This window comes from Suncus etruscus, chromosome 10 (genome assembly GCF_024139225.1).
Source record: "Suncus etruscus isolate mSunEtr1 chromosome 10, mSunEtr1.pri.cur, whole genome shotgun sequence".
Lineage (NCBI taxonomy): Eukaryota > Metazoa > Chordata > Mammalia > Eulipotyphla > Soricidae > Suncus > Suncus etruscus.
Window position 1 is genome coordinate 24968759 of NC_064857.1, and position 21164 is coordinate 24989922.

The 21164-nt window shown below is 35.2% G+C and overlaps 1 protein-coding gene across 1 annotated transcript in view; it reads left to right on the forward strand.

The window, feature by feature from the left end:
• The window catches only part of EYA1 (EYA transcriptional coactivator and phosphatase 1), a 156140-nt gene that overhangs the window by 13583 nt on the left and 121393 nt on the right, over positions 1 to 21164 (forward strand). The window contains exons 4-6 of the mRNA XM_049781818.1: positions 13085 to 13162; positions 20137 to 20209; positions 20512 to 20657. Coding sequence (XP_049637775.1) covers positions 13085 to 13162; positions 20137 to 20209; positions 20512 to 20657 — 297 coding nt within the window. The remainder of the gene's footprint in view (positions 1 to 13084; positions 13163 to 20136; positions 20210 to 20511; positions 20658 to 21164) is intronic.

The following is a 21164-nucleotide window of genomic DNA, read 5'->3' on the forward strand; positions in this document are numbered from 1 at the left end:
AAATGATTTGTTACATAGCTATCAGTGTCTTAATTATTACTATTGCCTTTTCTAAGAGAGAATGTAAGTTTGAGAATCCAATGAGGCATTTATGTTAACTTTGATGACCCAAAATTGTTCATAAGTATAAACCTATTAAAATTATATTTATGGTAACTTGATGATTTTACATACTTTATAGTTTTATTCCATGCCTTTAATATCCCATTACACACATACCTAGACAATCAGTTATTTTAATTCTACCAAACATATTTCAAGTTTATATACTTTCTGTAAATAAACAAAAACTTATTTTCTTATGCAGAATGAATTTGTCAATCATACCAATTTTTATTAAATTTTTTATTGATAAAGGGAAGCTTGGAGAGAGTGTTAGCAATACATATTATAGGAACTGAGTTGACTTATTACTTACTTAGCACAAATACCAGTATACCTTTGACATATATTATTGTATGATCCTTAAAGGCATCTGTTATGTACCTCCCTTTAAAGAGGTGATATGACTAGTTTATGTTTCCCCAGCCTACAAACTGTATTGGATAAGAAATTCAAAAAAATGCCAGGATGCTTTCAAAGGCACACAGTCTTCACACTGACACTCCAGTAGTGCTGTTTGATCAACTAGCCAAAACAGTTAGTTCATATTGAAAATGTTATCTGCCTGAAGAATGTTACCTGTGGAAAGATTTTTAAAAAAATTGCATTACCTTTTCCAAGATTCTTACCCAGGTCAGGAAATTTAACATCTCTTTTTACATGTGTTTTACCTGGTAGAGTCATTCAGTTTTAAAAAAAAATAGGTAACAACTTCTAATTTTGTTTTTCAATTTGTAGGGACAGACTGTTCACTGTTATGTCCTCAGCATCTAGCTGGAGACTTGGCAGTAATCAAGCTGTCAACAAGTACTTGTTGAATACCCCACATTACTAAGGCAAATAATGCAGGTGAATGAGTATAAGAGAAAAAAAATAATTCATTTTGTTTACAAAATATCATTAATAAATATATCCATTTTTGGACAATTTCATAGACCAATTTATATAACAATCACTAAGTCCATTTCCCAAACTACCCATAGTCAATATAGATCCTTGTTGAATTTAATGTTAAGAGCTGTGCCTTTGAATTATATTAGTAATTGATTCCACAAATGGAAACTTTGGTGAATTAGTAATATTTTACAATAATAAACAAATGGCAAATATTTCAAGAAATAACTTGGTATAATAAAGTCACTTGGATTTAGTATCTCTGCAGGACAGAAAGGAATCATGATTGGAGCAAATTATTTAAATGGTAAGGAAAAACTTTAGGAGCTCTAGATGTGTGCATATATATGCATATATATGTATATATATGCACATATATAACACATATATACATATATGTACATATGTGTACATTTGTAAACTTTCACTAAAGTTGTATATATGTGCAGACATATATAAGTATACATAAAATATAAGAATATATATTACACTACATGTTCACAATTGCCTTGTTCATTCAAGAAACATTAAGGGATTGTGTAGAAAGGTATCAAATGAAGTTAATATTAATAAGAAGTCCCTCGTTTAACAGTAACTTATTGATATTTAATCAAATGACCTCTATATGGTATGAAAAGGCTAGATTCTACTGCAGAAATGACTTCTAATCATGACCATGATTAGACCAAAATTATGGGGTGCAGGGTGCAACAACTTCTGCATGGTGATGATCCTTACACTTGCCTTGACATTTTGAAGGAAAGGTAGAAAAATACTGAGTGTTAAACCCAGAGATCATAGGATTTTGACCTATAGCAAAGGCATTCTTAATTTTAATAGTACTGGGTCTAGGATCTGGGTATCAGACATTACACATAGTACCCAGAGTAGACAGTTCTGATGGGACTGAGATCCAAAACAGGTGGTGAAGGACCTTATGCTTGAAGCTCAGGAGTTTGAATTCAATCCAGTCAGGCTGGGTGACTTGAAGACTGGTACAATGAAGAGTGATGTAATTAAGTTTGTGAGTTGGAAATATACTTAGGGAATATTTTGACAGTGTACTTAAAGGACAGTGGATGATGAAAAAAAGAATTCAAAAAGAAGTAATGGGAAATGTAAAAAAATGTGAATTCATGCGCCAATATATATTTTTCAGTATAAATTCACATTTGATACTTAAGAAAATCAAAGAAGGAAATAGTATTAAAGATAAGAAAAAGCAGTATTGCATAATGCTGTGAGCATGGATTTTGAAGTCAGACAGACTGGGCTAAAAATTCACAACTCAGCTGTTTAGGAATTATGTAACTTATGTATGAATTTATAGAGAGAGCACAGCAGGAGATTGGGAGAAAGCACTCAAACCAGACTGCCAGCACTGCCATTTACCAGTTGGCTAGTGTGATGCTGGAGAATTAACTTACTGGCCTATGGCTCTGCTTCATGATTGTAAAAATACAACATTAGTACTTCTCCAGAGTTGTGAAAGCGGTTAAAGGAGTTGGTAAAGCATTTAAAACCCATGTACATAAGATCTGTTGACTACTGTTTTATTACTTTTATCATTATATATTTTTTCATCTCTGCTTTCTCCTTTAAAGTGGAGAGCATTCTCTTTCACAAGTCATTAGGACATATTACACTGGACAAAATAAACATAGTTATTGGCATCAACTCTATGCTCAAAAAATGACAACTAAAATTAATTTTTAAAATGTAATGTTAAAGATGCATATCCTCTAGTTGGGACTAACAACTATAGGGTCTTCTTGAGAGAGGGGGATATTTCCTGTATCTTTAGGTCCTTTCCATCACCTAATGTAGGTACTCTGTTGAGAACTCATTAAATATCTATTAAGTTAATGTACTAGGTGAATAGGCTTCATGTTTGGATGCTCCTTTGAGTTGTTTAATGATGGCAAAAGATTAGAAGCGGGTATGATCTGAAATGTAAATTGGATAGATTGATTTCATTTTGGGCTCATAAGTCATCTTTCCAGACTGATGTGCTTGAGATTCTGAGCCCAAGCCGGCTCATCTGCTTTCAATCTTCATACATTAGTTTATTTTACCATCTCCTAATTGGCAACATGCACTGATATACTTTTTAAATACACTGGCATCTTGAGACTTTCCTATTGCTCTCCTGTTGCCTGATTTTTCAAATCTCTATCAAGAAAAGACTTAATGTTGATAAACCCTAAAGGAAAAACAGTTGTTTTTTCAGTGGTTTTATAAAAAATATGGTAATCAGAGAAATTTAAAATACCTGTTTAGCCTTTGGGAGTTTTAAAAATGTTTTGTTGCAGTTTCCTCATCTCTGAAAAGTAACAAGTTATAATAAATGTCATAAAATTGCTATCATAAGTTGATGAGATCTGTCATATGCTTAGCAGTGTCTTGCCTAATGTATAGTAGTAGTTGTGTAATAAACACAATCACTGTAAGATGAATGTATTCATTCTAAACTTCTACATAACTTTTATCTATACTGTTATATCATGCTTCTATTATTTTATAACAAACTAAAATACATCGATCTCACTTTTGAAACTATTAAATTCCATTAGAGATCAGTCCTTTTTGTTAAATGTGAATTTAACTAACAATAAGAAACAACTTAAATAAGTCTTATACTGAAGTACTTAGAAATGTATTTTGTCTAGAATTTATTTTGAAATGCATGGAAAGTAACATGGTCTTATAAAAATAAATATAGAAAATAAATATAGTGATAAATCATGCAGCCATTTGAAGAATTATGATGACTGTTCACTGTATAGTCTGTCAATTTTGCTCTATGTATATTTTAATAAAATACTATCCAAAATACTTAATGTACTAGAAAGGACATTTTTTAAATTTTAATTTAGTTTTGATTCTATACAAAGAACCCAGGCAATTTTTTTTAGAATTACAAAGTATCTATTAATTCTGCCTAATTTTTTGGGAGAAGTTAAATTTTGTAAGTAGGAAAAAAATTGTTGATTAAATTATGAAGGTGAAGATTTTCACCCTGTAGCTTAGAAATCCTCAGAAGTTAGAATTAGTACGAAAGGCACTTGGTAGATTATATTGTGCAGAAAACTTACCTGAAAAATGAGGAAATAACAGTCTCTCATATATATCTGTTCCCCTATAGACATTGTTTTGTATTAAAGTAAAATTTTCCTTTACTGAAATTTTTATAGTAGGTTTTGTAATTTCTTAGTCAACATCTTAAAAGTAGTCTATCATCTAAGTTCTGAGATATTTTGATATTAGAAAGTAGGCTTCATTCTCAATGAGGTTAGAAGCAACTGATGCAAACAAAGTACCCTCAGAGTTCAGGGGGAAAAAAGCTCTTCAACTTGGAAGGAGCCTGGCTAGGCTTCAAGAAAGAGGGAATCTGAGCTGAGTGTTGGGAAATGGGTAGAATTTGAATAGGTTGAGAAGAGATGGAATGCATTCGAAATGAGGGACCAACATGAACAAAGGTAGAATAGTTTGGAAGACAGTGAGGAGACTAGTTTAGCTGAAGAATGAATTGATAGTAGATAAGGTTGGCAGGGTCAGCTGGAGCCAAACTAGAGAAGGCCCTAAATATTAGGCTAAGGAATTTGGACTTGATCCTGGAATCAGTAGAGAAGCCACCGGATATTTTGAGCAAGGGATTGATAGGGTGAAAGTGTTTCAGCTGTCAATCTGGTGACAGTTTCAAGAATACATTGGATTGGGGAGAAACAGTCTGTATCCCATGTGGAGGTTCATGTGATTTTTCCAGACATTTTATTAAGAACCTGAATTGTCATGGATGAGTTGAACAAAATTTTAAAAAGAATAATTACAAGAGTCATTTTAAAGGTTCATTCATGTACTATATAACATTTATTTAACAAAAAGCAAACACAAAACAAAACAAACAAAAAAACTAAAAAAATGACTTAGACCATTATGTAAGTAAGACTTTCCTTAGTGCTAACCTAATAATCTGCACTGTCCATGAAAAGTTCTAAAAATAACATTGTATTTCATCCTCAAGACTTGGTTTAATATTATATGTGTTGAGTTGGTTTTGTAAGTTTTGTTACCAGATGCGCTATTTTCTTTTGGGAGGGGTGAGGAACACTCCTTGAAATACTTAGTACTTACTCCTGGCTCTGTGCTCAGGGATCAAAACCCAGTTGGTCTTTGCAAGGCAAATGCCCCAAGCACTATACTATTGTTTCAGCTCTAAGATATGCTATTTTAAAGAGTTGATTTTTTTTCCTCCTTTTCTAAGAAAATGAGTACAAAATTCATCTTTTAATTTTTGGATGAACAATAGTCATATTCCAGACTATACTGCCAACATAAAGATAAAAAAAAATACCTCATATTCCAAATAGAAATTGACCAAAAAAACATTTGGTTTATGGGAGATGTATTTTAAAATAAAAATAATTAAGTGACTCTTATGCTACTTACTTTATCAATTCAAGTAAATGCCACTAGTCATTCAAATATGTAACTTTATATTTACTAGTTGTTTCATTTATTTATTTGTTTGTTTGTTTATTTATTTATTTATTTATTTATGTATTTATTGGTTTTTAGGCCCATCCAACTGTGCTCAGGGCATACTCCTGGCTCTATGCTCCCTGATCACTCCTGGTGAGATCTGGGGCCCATTAGTCAGACTGGGAATCAAATCTAAATTGACTACAAGTGCCTTACTTTATCTTTTATTTTCTCTGTATCCTTCTGCTATCCCATTTCTTATCATAATTGTATTCATAATCTTCACATATGCCTTTGTAATCTTTTGCAACTTTTTGAGTCAAATGATTCAATAAAGCCTGGAAAAGAAACCTTCCACTTCTGCTTCATGGTTTGAGAAAGAGTACCAATGAAATTTGTGAGTGATATTGCCATTAAATTCAAATTGTAGCATAGCACAATACCAGTGCTTTATCTTTTGACTTGCATATTTTTTGTTTGTTTTTGGGTTACTGGCAATAGTGCTCAGGACTGACTTCAGGGACCCTATGGGGAAATAATTCATGCATAAAACAGAGTATAGTCTGGAAGGCAACGCCTCCACTTTTATAAGAAAAGATTTTTAAGGTAATAAGGGCTATGGCTGTGAAAATTAGAACAAAGATTGTTGCATGATTTGAGTGGTTATAATTATGTGGTTGGTAATAAGAGTTGAGGAACAAGAAACAGAGAAATCAAGGTGAACTTTTTCCTTTGAAATGTTCAGTCTGTGATGTGACTACGACCCTGGAGAAAAACTTATTTCATGCTTGGGCAGGTTGAGTTTAAGACTGCACTAGGGAAGGGCCTTGCTTCATTGATAAGTGGAGATATAAATGTTTATTTGGATACATATTTTGGAACTTTTCATGAGAATTTTGTTTGTTTGGTTTTCTTTTTGTTTTAAACTGTGGCAAGGAAAAGGATGATTGTAAAAAAGTCAGTAAGGTAAGGAGAAGGTGGAATTATAGAGCTGAAAAATAGACAAAGAAAATCCAGATAAAAAGTCATATGGAAAAAAAAGAAGGAAACATCTCTGTGTGTTATACTGATTCACATAAAAAAAAAAAAAGTGACCGTGAACTGAATAGATCAGAACTGAGAAAACCTGGAATTAGGCCATTGAATGAAAGAAAAGGTCTCTTATTTTATTTATTTATTTTTTGGGTGGGGTATACCTGGAGATAATCAGGGTTACTTCTAACTCTGCACTAAGGATTTACTTCTGACCTTGCTCAGAGGACCATATGAGATGCTGGGGACCAAACCCCTGTTGGCCACATGTAAGGCAAATGCTCTACCCACAATACTATCATTAAGGACACAATAAAAGTCCTAATTAAAGAATAATTATAAAGGGATGATGTTAAATATTATAGAAAGAATAGATGAGGAGCTGGAGAAAATAGGGCACTCAACTACAGGTGACCAACCAGGGTTCAATTCTCGGCATCCCATCTAACACCTTGAGCACTGCCAGTAGTAATCAATTCCTAAGCACAGAGCCATAAGTAAACCATGCACTGTGTGTACCCCCCCCCAAAGTAGATGATATATATTTGAAGGAAACTTTTAAAAGATATTTGATGATGAAAGCAAGGAATCCAGTATCATAATTGAAAGACTTAAGAATTTGTTTGAAGAATCCTACCTGCTTTTGTAGGTTGAAGGGAAGTAACCACTTGAGCTGGAATGATTAAGGATTCTGAGACTAAATCACCAAAACTAGTATGGAATTAGTATAAAAATCAAGTGTAGCTATTAATCTCTGCTATAAGAAAGGGTGCTTCTCCCAGATAGGGGGGTCAGATGTAGAGTACGTTTCTGAGGCCATGGATGGCATTCCTGAAGCTAAAAAAAAAAAAAAAATCATGTTTTTACTTTAAATGAAATGAAACCTCCATTGGAAAATAGAAATATTATATCATTCCTTTATAGTAATTGAAAGGCTTAACTATTTTCTATATAATAGTTGGGACTTAAAAGGATAAGAAATGAAGCCTTGTTTGGGAGCTTGAGGAAATTAGAAAAGAGTTGGTGAAAATTATGTCAGGCACAAGAAATGGAAAAGGATTTGTCCAAGCAATGGGATGATTTAAAAATTAGTAAAACACCTTATACTGAAACTTAATAAGCATGGGAAATATTTTGTTTTGGGATCACACTCAGCAGTGCTTATGGGTTACTCTTGTCTCTTGCTGAGAAATCACTCTTGCTGAGGCCCAACTGGTAAGGAAGAATTGAGTCTGGGAAAGCTCATTTACACACAAGGCACACACAAGGCAGTACCTTGCACATACCCTATCCACAGGACTATAGCTCCACCTCAAACGTGAAAATTTGACCTTTTTTTTTAAAATAATGTTCAACCATTTAAAAGAGTAAGTATTGCCTATCTTAAAGTTAGAAATAAGCAAAAAGAAGAGACAATAGATAAAGGGACAGGATGACAAGCTCTGAATTCCAGCCTGGACTCTTGAAGCTAGAGTAGAAAACATGTTCTAATGAGTTTTAAAGGCAAATCTAGGCTGACCTGGGTTCTATCCCTGGCATCACATATGGTTCCCTGAACCCCTTTTGGAAGTGATCCCTCAGTACATATCCAGGAGTAAATCCTGAATACCACAGGGTGTGGCAAAATACCCAAACAAACGAACAAAACACTGATAGATATGAAAAAATATAAAAGGGGAAAAGGTGACAATTTTGGAGGATAAACAGGTCTTGGCAGTTGCAGAGCTGAATTTTGAAATAACCAAAGTAAAATGAAGATTAATGTTTTCAAGATAAAGTAGATGAAGCAATCACAGTGTGGTAGAGGGATGGTGACCTGAGCTTTTAAAATCCTTGAGTTACATCATAGTAATGAAAATAGAAAAGAAGACTGCGACTGTGTTAAGAAAGCAGTGAGGGCTGAAAGAAACGTTGAGGCGATTACTGAAGGTGCTTGGGAAAGATCTGAGATTCTCACAGTCCTGATCCCTTCTTCTGCAGTCCCAGGCACATTTTTTCCAAAACAAAGCCAGGCTCCCAGTTCAGTAGGCAGAACTGTCTTGGAGAGTGAATGTGGTCTCTTAATTTATAAGTGATGAATATAATCAGTCAAATGGACTGAATAATTTCCCCTCTAATCAACACACCATCTTCCTGGAATTTATTCCTAGGACTTTAAGATTGAGTATAACCAACCAGAAGCTGTTTGATATGTTACAGAATCCTGCTTTGATGGTTTAGTTGAATGATTTTTTTATGGCTTATGTCTTTTTCTCTATGGAGTTTTTGTGATAAAGAGAAATTGTTTTCTTCTTTTTGTGGGCAGCTAAAGTGCATTCATGTTAGACAGTGCCAGAGAGACCCAACTCTTCTCCAAAAATCCTCACTACCAATTGCTATACACACTATTCTCCTTGTCCTTTTAGCTTGTTTTCTTTCAAAAGAAATCTACACACTGATTGTAATGACCAAGCGCATAGTCTTAATATAGTCACAATTTAGTCCTGCCTCCTTGGGTTTAACTTCAGTATCTTGATTTGATTTTGTCTATCCTGAGGCAATGGTCTCATGGTTGATCTTACACAGCATTAAATTTAAATTCTTCTAATTTGCTTTTCAAATGATTAGCTTAACTTTATTGTGAAGTTTATAATAGATTTTACCTCATGAAATATTTATTTCTTATAATGTGAAAAAGACCATAATGATGGAGTGGGTGACTTTAAGGCATGGGCTCTGGATTGTTCACATTGCTAAGTGATTTACAAGTGTTTATCTTTTTAAATAATCCTCTCCTGTGTAATTGCTTCCAGTTATAAATGAGGAACACAAAAATTGAGCATCTTTTCCAGGTTCCTACTATTAATAGTGAAGTGAATATAAAATTTAATTGCTAATCCCCAGATTGGTATTTTTTAAAATAATGATTTTTTTATGTAAGCACCATGAGTACAAACATGTTCATAATTGGGTTTTGGTGGTGGGAAAGTTGCACAGATTGGATTTTTAACTCTTGACTCACTATTGATCCCTAGGACTACTTCCCACAAGAAAGGCATTCAACGTAGTGAAATAGAATCTCATGATAATAGTAGAAATCATTTTAGCTTCTACTTTATACCAGGTACTTACATACATTTTTATGAATCAGTATTGTATTTTTGCTATGTGGGTATCATTGGAACATTTGGCATGTAAGATAATTAAGGTTGGGGAGATCAAATACCTTTTAGAAAGTCTTGCAACAGGTAAGGAGATACTCTGAAAAACCAAAATGCCAAGGCATTAATGACTAAGTAAGTGGCAAGTACCTCCGGAGGGTCTCCAGGGGCCCAGTTTTAGATCTAGAGATTATGACCAAATTGAGGAGTTGTAGGATCAGGATGATTCAAGAGGAAAATGTGAGTTTCAGGATATTTTTAAAGGACGAGGATGTACTTAAAGTAGCAGATGGAAAATTGGAGAATCGAGTGGTAGGGAAAGAAAAGACACCTGAGAGAGAGCAAAAGAGAATAAAAGTTGCTGTTTTCTGGTGCGATCTTGTCATGTAATAAAATAAATATATGGTGGGGGAAAAAATCTAAATATTATGAGGAAACATTATTATATTATTTTTAAATAAATGATTAGATGAAATAAGTTTTCTCCAAGGTGATAGTACTTTAAGTGTCTAACTTATTATTATTTCTTTTTTATTTGGGGGCTACACCTGGTGATGCTCAGGGGTTACTCCTGGCTATGTGCTCAGAAATCGATCCTGGCTTGGGGGACTATATGGGATGCCAGAGATCAAACTAAAGTAGTCTGTCCTGGGTCAGCCGCATGCAAGGCAAACACCATTGCTCTAGCCCAAGCCTCTAAATTATTAAAACAAAACAAAACAAAACAAAAAAAAAACAGTATGTGGTAGTTTAAAATAAAAATCAACAGCATCTAAAGCATATATTAAATAGAGGATGTGTACAATTTTGTGGCCCTACATGGTTTTTGTCTTTTTAATTTTCTGGTGGTTAGCTGTATGCTTGTCAATAGCCAAATCAGAAGAAGTCTTTGTTCTTTTGGCTTTCATTTAGAAACTATTTTGCATTACAAAAAATCAGTCTCTTTAGCATCAGGCCCTGGTGATCTGAGTATTCAGTTACAGTACCTGATAAAATCATGAATATCCTGCTAGTTGGTTTATGTTCATCCTCTACTCTTCAACAGTGGGCCTTTTAGAAAATGGCAGACATTAAGGGAGTCTTTATTTCTTACTGTATAGATGGGTATTTTTGAACAATGGTAGAAGAAATTTATTGGGAGCTTAAAAGACAAAGTATCTTCTTCCACTCATTCTTATTCTTTTTACCTGATTTTTTTAAATGGGATTTCACTTAAAATGTGTCCCTTAAAAGGGAAATGGCATTTGATTTGCTAATTAAAGTGACAATAGCTGTGGTTTAAGGGGTACTAAATAGGCGTGGTTTGGTGTTAGCAACCTTAGATTTGGCAGAGACTGAAAAGTAATATGGGCTAACATCTATGCCATAAAAAATTGTCTTCATTCTCTTTTTTAGGCATGTGGGTTGGAGCTTCCACTTCATATTTTCCAGAGTGTTTATCTACCTGGGCATGTTGACATTTTAGAAGGGCCAAAACAGTGGAACTTGGGTAGTAGACATGTGATTATAAGGCCTATTCTCTTTAGATCTGGTTGTAGTCAATTGCTCAGCTGCATGTAGTATTTGTTTCTGAGTTATCTTTCTAGTGCATACAGGGTGAAATAGAATGGCATACATTTGTGAAATAGAACTGTTTCTGTTTATATATAGGGCTGTATATGAGTTCTTCAAAGGAAGGTAAAATAGATACAAACAATTGAGGGAGAAATAGGAGAAATGCTATCGCAGTGAAATAACCACCATCTTTTCTGAAACTTTGACAGTCTAACAAAGAACATGATCTTTAGTTATGTAGAAGCATGCAGAGAGAAGGGAAATGCAAGCTAATGTCAGAATTATTAGCAGCAACTAAACTTCTAACCCACAATAAAGGGTAGAAGTGAAGTCTTCAGTTACACTTTGTTTTGTCTACATGAAGGAAATATATTGGGTGAATCCCATTAAACAATTTTTCCCTAAATTGGTGTAAACTTTATGAACAGTTTTGAAAGTGACTATCTGCTGCAACTGTTTGTAGTTCCTATTTTAAATCCGTTCATTAAAGTTTTGAAGATGCACAAGGAGAGGGTAGATTGTTTTAATTTCTGATATTTTAAGAGAGGGGCAGTGTTGAGAGAAGGAACAGCCACATTCTTTCCCCTCATCCTTTTTCATCTCAGAAAGTGTTCCTTTTTATGAGTGGACCTCTGCAAATATTTTCTTGTTAGGGCATTCTTTTTTGGTATTGACTTTAGATATTCTTTAAAATATTACTAGACCCCCTTTAGGTAATTAACTAGCGATGATGAATGACTTCCAATAATAGACACAAAGCAAATTTTAGTTATTGGAAGTCATTTATGTTTGAGGAAAATAACAATGCTATTACCTTATGTAGTTTAAAAAAAAAAAGCAAAGTCTAAACTAGCTAAAAATGCAAATGTTCTGCAGTAGACTTATCTTTTTGGGAAATGTATAATGATTCATTATATGATCAGTAATGTGAATTGTTTTGAGTACATGGCAAGCATCTAAATATAGTTTATAGTTCATAGGCACTATTCCAAAGACCATCTTTTCCATAAACTTTATGCTATTGTTTTGGGGGTTTTTTTGGTCAAACCTGGTGTTGCTCAGGGATTACTCCTGGTTCTGAGCTCAGGAATTACTACTCCTGACTGTTCTCAGGGGATCATATGGAATGCCAGGAGTCAATCCCACATAGGCCACACGCAATGCAAATGCTCGACCTACTATATTATGACTCCAGCTATTTACTATTATTACTATTTTTAAGTGAAAAGCTTAATTTCTGCTTTATTTCTATTCAGTGTGACACTGATCTTAAGCTTGCAAAAACACTACTAAACTGGTAGCAACCAGATAAGGCTATAAAGGTGTGACGATAATAAAAATCCATTAAATTGAACTCTATTTCAGCCATCCTGGTGACTTAGAAAGTATATCTGCATGCGTGTGTGCGTGCATGAGCGTGCGTGTGTGTATATGTGTGTGTGTATGTGTGTGTGCGTTTGTCTGTGTGCATGTGTCCTTGAGCATCATGAAAACCTGCTGATGTATTCCCACTTCTTTGGGATTGTTTATTTTACCCTTTTGACTGTTTTTGTAAATGACTACAAACCCAAAGAAATGATTTTATATCTATCCATGTAAATAGAGATAACTTAGCAGTAAGCAACTTATAATTAAATAAAGCAACAGTGAAGTACTTCTAGTTTAAACTGATTCTTTTAAAGGGGAACTTGTCACAATAGATTTGCTTTAATAAAAAAGATGTGGATTTATAAAAAAAGATATTAGGTTTTTTAATCTAATTTATAGCAAATAAATATGATTTTTAAGATGATTCTCTTACAACATTTTGAATGTTATAACTTCTCTATCATGCTTCCAAAAATAGTTTTTAGCTATATGATTGTTGTTTATTTTTGTAGTTAAAACAGAGCCAATGAGCAGCAGTGAAATAGTTTCAACAACAGCAGACGGGTCTTTAGAAAATTTCTCAGGTTCAGGTAAGGAATAAATATTAGATTTTCAACTCAATGCAAAGCATTGTTTCCCAAGTTTGTGCATATGTAAATGTGTTTATATATGCGTGTGTGAGCTATTTATATGATAGAGCTTTCTCAAATCACATAGATGAAATTCTATTCTTATTCATTATGAGAGAAATATTTGCAGAAGAGTATTTTATAAAGGAGTTAAAAATCAAAGTGACTTTTGCTTACCTTTCTTCTATTAATTTATCTGTTTTGTATTAATTATATCATTGTCATTCCTTTGTACCCTCTTTTAGTTATGCAAATGTAGGTAGCACAGTTGACTTTGATATCCTTAGGTAAACAAATCAAATCACCTATGTAACTGTTAACTATAGGTCTAAATAAAGCAGGTATCATATCATTAAATCCTTAGCTTTTATTTAATCTCTCTTTTTACATCAATAAAACCTAATTCCAAAGAAAATCCCCCAAAATTTCAATATCAAGTGTCAGAGTGATAGTAGAGCTGGTAGGACTCTTGTCCAGGTTTGGTTCCTCTTTCCTTGCCAGGAATTTTCTCTGAGCAAGAGTAAGAGCCAGAGTAAGCCATGTGCATGGCAAGATATGGCCTAAAAAATAGAGAGAAAAATCCCAGTATCACATTTTTGATAATAAAATTTCTGATCACTATGATATAAAGTAATTGTGAAAATTTTGATTTTATGTATTTTCTAAATTATCCAACTTGTACTTTCTACTAAAAATTATAGCAGAAGTAATTTTCAGGTTTTTAACTCTTATACTATGTGCTATATTTATAAAACCTCTTAGTTGTAAACTATTCATGAATACATTTGAGATGAATTTAGCTTTTAGGATTTTTTTTATTTTTTTGGAGATAGATAGTAAATTGGAATGTGGTCAGTGTTCAGGAAAGTAAATAGGCATTGAAAAGTGCTCTGAAGTTAATCCAAAAATCGAAACATGAACAAAAGTTAATCAAAGAGTTGGATGAGCATATCTGGAGAGAAAGCATATACCGTATTTGCTGGCGTATAAGACGACCCTTCAATCCATGAAAAACTTCCTAAAAGTAGGGAGTCATATTATATGCTGGTATACAGCATGCTGAAACTTGCTCCAGCTTCAGGGATGAGTAATCCGCACCCCTCTTAGTTTTAACAAGTAACTTACTTTTAAGACTTTTAGAAAGTTTTTCATGGGTTGAAGGGTCGTCTTATACACTAGCAAATATGGTATACAAAAAGAAATTGTAGTGAAATTAAGGTTTAAGTTTTAGTTTATCAATATCTGACAGTGTGAAAACATAGTGAATACATAGTGGTTTCCTGGTTCAGGACAGAGAAGTCTGTAATAAACCTTGATCTTAGAAGAACCATTAAAGCTTGATTTTAAAAAGTCAGAAATTTAGTTCGAAAAAAAGAGAGAAGAGGAAGATAAAATTGTTGGGGAGTGGCCTGACTGTCTTTCTCTGGTGACTGCAATGTTGATGATCGGGACAGATTATAGGTCAGAAGAAGTGACCTATAAGTGTGACCTTATATAAGAAGTGACCTATCAGAAGTGATCTTCCTAAATCTGATTTAGAAACTATTTTGAAGGGAGAACTGGCAGAACTTAAGGTAAAAGGGTAGGAGAAAAAAAAGAATCAGAGCTTCCCTGATATTATTGTGAGGCAGAACATTGTTGACATTAAGGAGAAGGGAAGCCTCAGGGGAGAGGGAATTGAGGCCTTGCTCATTTCAGGATTTCTGCAGACCTTTGCATTGGATTCTAAATCATGAGAATATTACTTAGCTTGAAATCTCTCGCTTTTAGAAGCAAAACAAAAGGATTTCTGTAACTTCTATGTTACAAGTAGAAGAAAGAGTAGCAAGTACAGGACTCATGTGCTTTTAAACAGGTGTGGAAGGCTTTGTTACTCCAATAATCTCCTAAATCTCTGATATGCGTGATTTGGATTTTACTAATGGTAAGATAATCATTTTATTTTTCTTGATAAATATGTGGAAATAGTTTTTTTGGCTTCAGATAGTTCAGTGTCTTAAAAATTAAAAATGAATCTGAGGTGGTTGTTTTAAAAGCTAAATGTGATTTAGGCAAATAAGGGAACTAGAATTTGATGTATAAAATAAAAGATTTTAGGCCACAGAGAAACTGAAGTAGGCTTCAGCTTTAGAGAAAGCATTAACTATTTAATATTTGTAGGTGTGCAGTATTTTTAGGTAAATAGCATCAAGACACTTGGTAGCACTGAGGTCCCTAACCACATGTGTTTTGTATTTCTTACTTTAATTTGTATTCATAGGTTTATTAGTCAATGAGTCAGGGTTATATGTATATTTAAAATTAAAATATTCTAATCATCCTTCAAATTATTATGTTTTTTTTAAATACACTTTGCTTATGACTTAAGCCTCACATCCTCATTGAACTCATTTTGTTTACTTACCACATGACAAGCCACAGCAACTGTCCAGGAGACAAAAGAGACAAAGAGGTCCTTGACCCTAGAAACTAAGGGTAACAGAGAAAAGGAACTTCTATACATTTCATTGCTCACACTCGCTGTACTTACTGCAGGGGAGATTACTTTGCTGTCAATGCATGTAGCACTCCAAATAAAGTAGAGAAACAAAACATTATGTTTTAGTCTCAACAGAGCAGTGTTTGTTAAGGAGAAAAGTGAGGGAACCGGTTCGAAGGACAAGCAGTGTGAAAATGTTTTGTGTGTATGGGCCATCCTCAAAGGATGGAGATTAAATAATATTAAACCCAGGAGAGTGGAAGCTTGGGTTTCTGAAAACGCTGCCAAGGAATTCGAAATTTGTGTCATTAGTAAATCCTAGAGCTTCTGTGAGCATAGATAGCAAGCTGGAGGATGGATGGGAAACATTTCTATTTAACAAAGGTCCCTGTGGTGGCAGTAATGAGAGTCAAAGGTGATTGGCAGCTCTCCTGCATGGAAAACTAGCCACACAGCCAGGAAGCTCTAGCACGGTACAGGGTTAGGGCAAGAGACCCCGAACAAAGACAAGAGTAAGATAGATTACACAACGTGGATTATCAGGAAGGTTGATTTGATTCATATAAAATGGGTGGTAGGTGTTGGGAATAAGATGGTTGTGAAGATTCTTGTGTCAGTGAGGAAAGATTGGTGAGAAGAGTTAGGCAGATGTGGGTTCAACTTCCATTTTGTAGAGGTTACCTTTATTTATCTGCTTGTGTGGTATAGGTTTTCTTCAGTATCCGTCACTTGAATATTCCTAATTAGTAGGTTAATTTTTGTATCTGGCATGTTATGACCCTAAGTTTATTTGGTAAAATGAGTGAGCCATCCAAGAACTGCAAATAGCATACCAATCATGCCAAACAGAAACATTTTGCTTTAAAGTAGCTGGAAAATCCTGTACTTAATTAGGGAACAAAAAATTCTGCTTTGAAACATTTTTCTGTACACATGATGATACTGTCATAGTGTACAGTTAAGTACAGAGGAAGGAAAATTTTATGGATAAAAAGCAGGCAACTGGGACACTGAGATAAATATTTTTATAAAAATGTTATTGTTGTGTTATTATATTTTTTACTTTATGTTGCTGATCTCATTTGTCTTCATAACTGTATAAGAAGCAAAAGTAATATTTTTTCAATCATACCAATGTTAGAAGGATCAAATGACTAACACCATATGTAAAAGTTGGAAACTGAATCTAGCTCAAATTAAATTTGGATTCCAGAAACTATGCTTAATTATCATACTTTGCAGTGCCCCCAAACTTCATCACATATATACAGATATATATACATATATATATGTACATTTTACTTTGCATCTGATCAAAATCATAACTTTCCACAGTTTACCATATCCGTAAAAAGCCCTAGCCTCTTATGCTATTCACTCATAAGTAATTTCTGGATGGAACCTACTTTTAAAATGTTAAGTTTGGGGCCTGAGCGATAACACAATGTGCCTTGCATGTGGCCGACCTGGGTTTGATCTCCAGCATACCATATGGCCCCCAAGCCTGCTAGGAGTAACTCGAGTTCCACAGAGTGTGGCCCAATAAACAAAAACAAAAAGTTAAGTTTATGATGTTTTCATGGATCATGACCCACAATTTGAAATGCACAGGAATAGATCTTGGGAATAATAAAAGGAATTTCTGTGACTGGCTTTCTCTGGTGGCAAGAGTTCTCTGTTGAGGTCCTTTCACTTTTAAAACTCTTATTTCATATTGTGAGTGGGCAGGAAGTTTATTATTCCTCTTTCAGCCCTGCAGGATAAATTTTCTCTGCTCTCACTCAAATGACCCAAATGAGAGATTGTTTTTGTGGTTGGAACTAAAGGTTCTCTTTGATAACCTCTGCCTTCTGTAAATTGCAGCATTGCGATAAACTTCCTACAACAATTTGTGTGTTAGTTGGCTTCTCCACATAAATGGCAAATAAAACTTGTCTTTGCATGTTTGCATTTGCAGCATCTATCTCAGTGCCTGAAATGGTCATAGTTTAATATGCGTCGAAAGATGAGGAGGAGGAGGAGATGTCAATTCTGGGGTCTTTCCATTTCTTTGGTATAAATTTCATCTCATCTCTGCCAAATTCACATGCAGATGGTGTTGTTTTACAGCTTCTAAGAGTAGCACCAATCTAGATGTATTGTCATTAGATTCGGCCTATTTGCTTTACAAGGAAAAGTGTTCTCATTGATTTTGAGGTTCTAGCCCCCATCTATCCTTGTTCTTTCAAACACAAGCTAGGACATCTCATTTGTGCACATAAACATAATGAATTGACATTGGGAAAAACAGGGAGAAATTTTTGTGCATAAAGTCTTCAAGGGTTTGAAATATGCTAAAGCAATGATTATTAGTGGAAAACAAATGTGTATTAAAAATAATTGTACCCAAAGAACATAAATATTCTTTTTATTAATTTATTTTTGGTTTGGTGGCTATACTGAGCAGTACTCAAGACTTACTTCCTGCTTCTTGCACAAGGTCATTCTTGGTGAGCAAATTGCATGTGGTGACAGAGATTAAATCTAGGCCTCCTGCATGCAAAGCCTATGCTCCAGTCCATTAAGTCATCTCTCTAGTCCCCAAAATATTCCTTTTTGTCAGAAATTAGGAAGAATTTGAGAATAAAAGGGTGTATAAGTACATGCAGTAAATGTTTGTAGATAATGATTATGGATGTACCTTGATAACATTTTTTACAGTGAAAGAAATTGGGGCCTCTTATTTTAAGACCCTACATTAGTAAGAATGAATTTTTGATTTCCCAGTTCAAAATGAGTATGAACATTTGATAGAGTTTTGTGCATTTCTGAGATGTGCTGAAATAAGAATATATACTTGAAAGAAGAGAAATCCTACTTGACTGCTTAAAAAACCTTTTTTATTTTAAAGAAAAGAAAAAAATGGAATCAGAGAGATAGTACAGCAAGCAGCTGGGGCTTTTTGCCTTAGAAATGCTGACTTGGGTTCCCTGGTATCTCATATGGTCTTCCAGTAGTATATCCTGGAATGCAGAGCCAGGAGTAACCCTTGAGCATTGCTAAGTGTTGAGAGAGAGTGGGGGGGAGGGAGGGGAGGGAGGGGGAGGGGAGGGAGGGGGAGGGGAGAGGGGAGGGGAGGGGAGAGGGAGGGAGAGAGGGGGAGGGAGGGAGAGGGGGGAGGGAGGGAGAGGGGGGAGGGAGGGAGAGAGAAAGAAGAAGGAGGAGGAGGAGGAGGAAGAGAAGGAGGGAGGAGGGGGAGGGGAGAAGGGAGGGGAGGGGAGAGGGAGGGAGAGAGGGGGGAGGGAGGGAGAGAGAAAGAAGAAGGAGGAGGAGGAGGAAGAGAAGGAGGGAGGAGGAGGAGGGAGGAGGAGGGAGGAGGAGGGAGGTGGAGGGAAGAGGAGGAGAAGGAGAGGAGGAGGGAGGAGAGAGGAAGGAGGAGGAAGGAGAGGAGAAGGGTGCAGGAGGGAGAGGAGGAGGAAGGAGGAGGGAGAGGAGGAGGGAGGAGGAAGAAGGAAGAGGATGAAGGAGGAGGGAGGAGGAGAAGAAAGGAGGAGGAAAGAGGAGGAAGGAGGAGAAGGAAGGAGGAGGAAGGAGGGGAAAGGAGGAGGAAGGAGGGGGAAGGAGGAGGAGGAGGAAGAAGAAAATGTAGCTTCATAAATTAACACCCATCTCAGCACCTCGGGGTAAATGGATTGAAAAATTTTAAGTAGCTATAGGAATGCATATTATACCAAAAAAACAGTGTCAGATCAATGCAAACAATTGAAGATCTGTGCTATTCGCTTTCACCTGAGAGATCACTCTGCCTTGGAACAGAGCGTCAGGTGCATTTTCCCATTGAGCACAGGGGATAGGCAGGATGAGTTTGGGGTTCTCCCAACTCAGTTTAATTTCACCCTGCCTTTCACCATGCCGTTCCAAAGAGGAGACAGGATTCCTGGGCTTTGGAGGTTTTGTCCCTGTGAAAACCACCACAGAGTGCTGACATAGTATTTAATTTACTGTGTTACCTAGTAGTTCATTTAAAATTAAACAAGCATTCCACAAAGAGTGATGAGTGCAGTTAGAGAAATAACTACATTGAAAGAGGGAAGTAAATAGTTAGAGAAATAACTACATTGAAAGAGGGAAGTAAATAGCCTGTCTAGAGTACAGGTGGGGATGGGGGGGAAAAGGGAGATTCAGGACATTGGTGATGGGAATGTTGCACCCGTGAGGGGGGATGTTCTTTACATGACTGAAACCCAACTACAATCATATTTTAATCAAGGTGTTTAAATAAAGATATTAATAAAAAGAAGCATTTATTTAGATTAAACTATATTATTTAACTTTGTATTTGACTGTAATAACATGTCATTTCTGTAAGCTCTAAAGGACAAATAGAGGCATTATGCATGATCAACCCATTGTTCAAATTCTGTCACTGTAATTTGGATTATGCTTTTGATTATTGTGCATTTCTTTTCTTTTTCAGCAATTGGGAGCAGTAGCAGCTTCAGCCCTCGACCAACTCACCAGTTTTCCCCTCCACAAATTTACCCTTCCAAGTAAGATTATATTATCTCATAATTAATAGCTTTCCTAAGTAGACTTTTAGATCTTGTGCCCACATGTTACAAATTTAACGAAAGTTGTGTTTCCTAGAGATTTAAATAAAATTATAAAATTTAGTTTTGAGCATCATATGTTAGAGTCATAAAAGTATTTTGCTCCTTGATATATTCTAAATAAAAGTTACACATTAAGAGACTATCTTAACTGGAATTTGTGATATGGTTGTTAATCAGTTACCTTGCATGTTTCTATCTAATGCATGGGCTTTCTATTTTCTGTCATTTCTGACAAATAGCAGACCATACCCACATATTCTCCCTACCCCTTCCTCACAAACTATGGCTGCATATGGGCAAACACAGTTTACTACAGGAATGCAACAAGCAACAGCCTATGCCACGTATCCACAGCCCGGACAACCGTATGGAATTTCTTCATATGGTGAGTCATCCCTTTCTGAGTAATGGCATTATCTAGTAGTGGGAGGACCCGTATGTGTGAGTTTCAGAAGAGTGACCCTTCAAGGCCACCATCATGTACTAGTTTGGAAAGTGCTTTTCCTTTATGTATTAATTCATAATGTGATTTGCTGCTAATAAAGATCGTAAGACTGGGGTTGTTTATCTTGAGGTCATAGGTAACAAGTAGATGAAGCGCTTGGTTTCTATGCACCCTTATTCTCAATCCTCCTTTCCCCTTATTTCTCAAGTCTGTATTTGCCATTTGAGTACTTGGTTCTGGCATCCTAAGTATTTTGGTGCATATTTGTGATAAAACTTCAGTGAATAAATTCTTTTGGGGTAAAGATCCATTTCCCATTTAACAGATGCCAACCTACGATTAGGGAAGTTTAGACAGAACTCAACAAACCCTTGCTCTGAGGGTGATAGTGTTATCAAATTTCAGCATTATCAACCATTAGGAAAAGTGATCTGAATAGCATGGCGT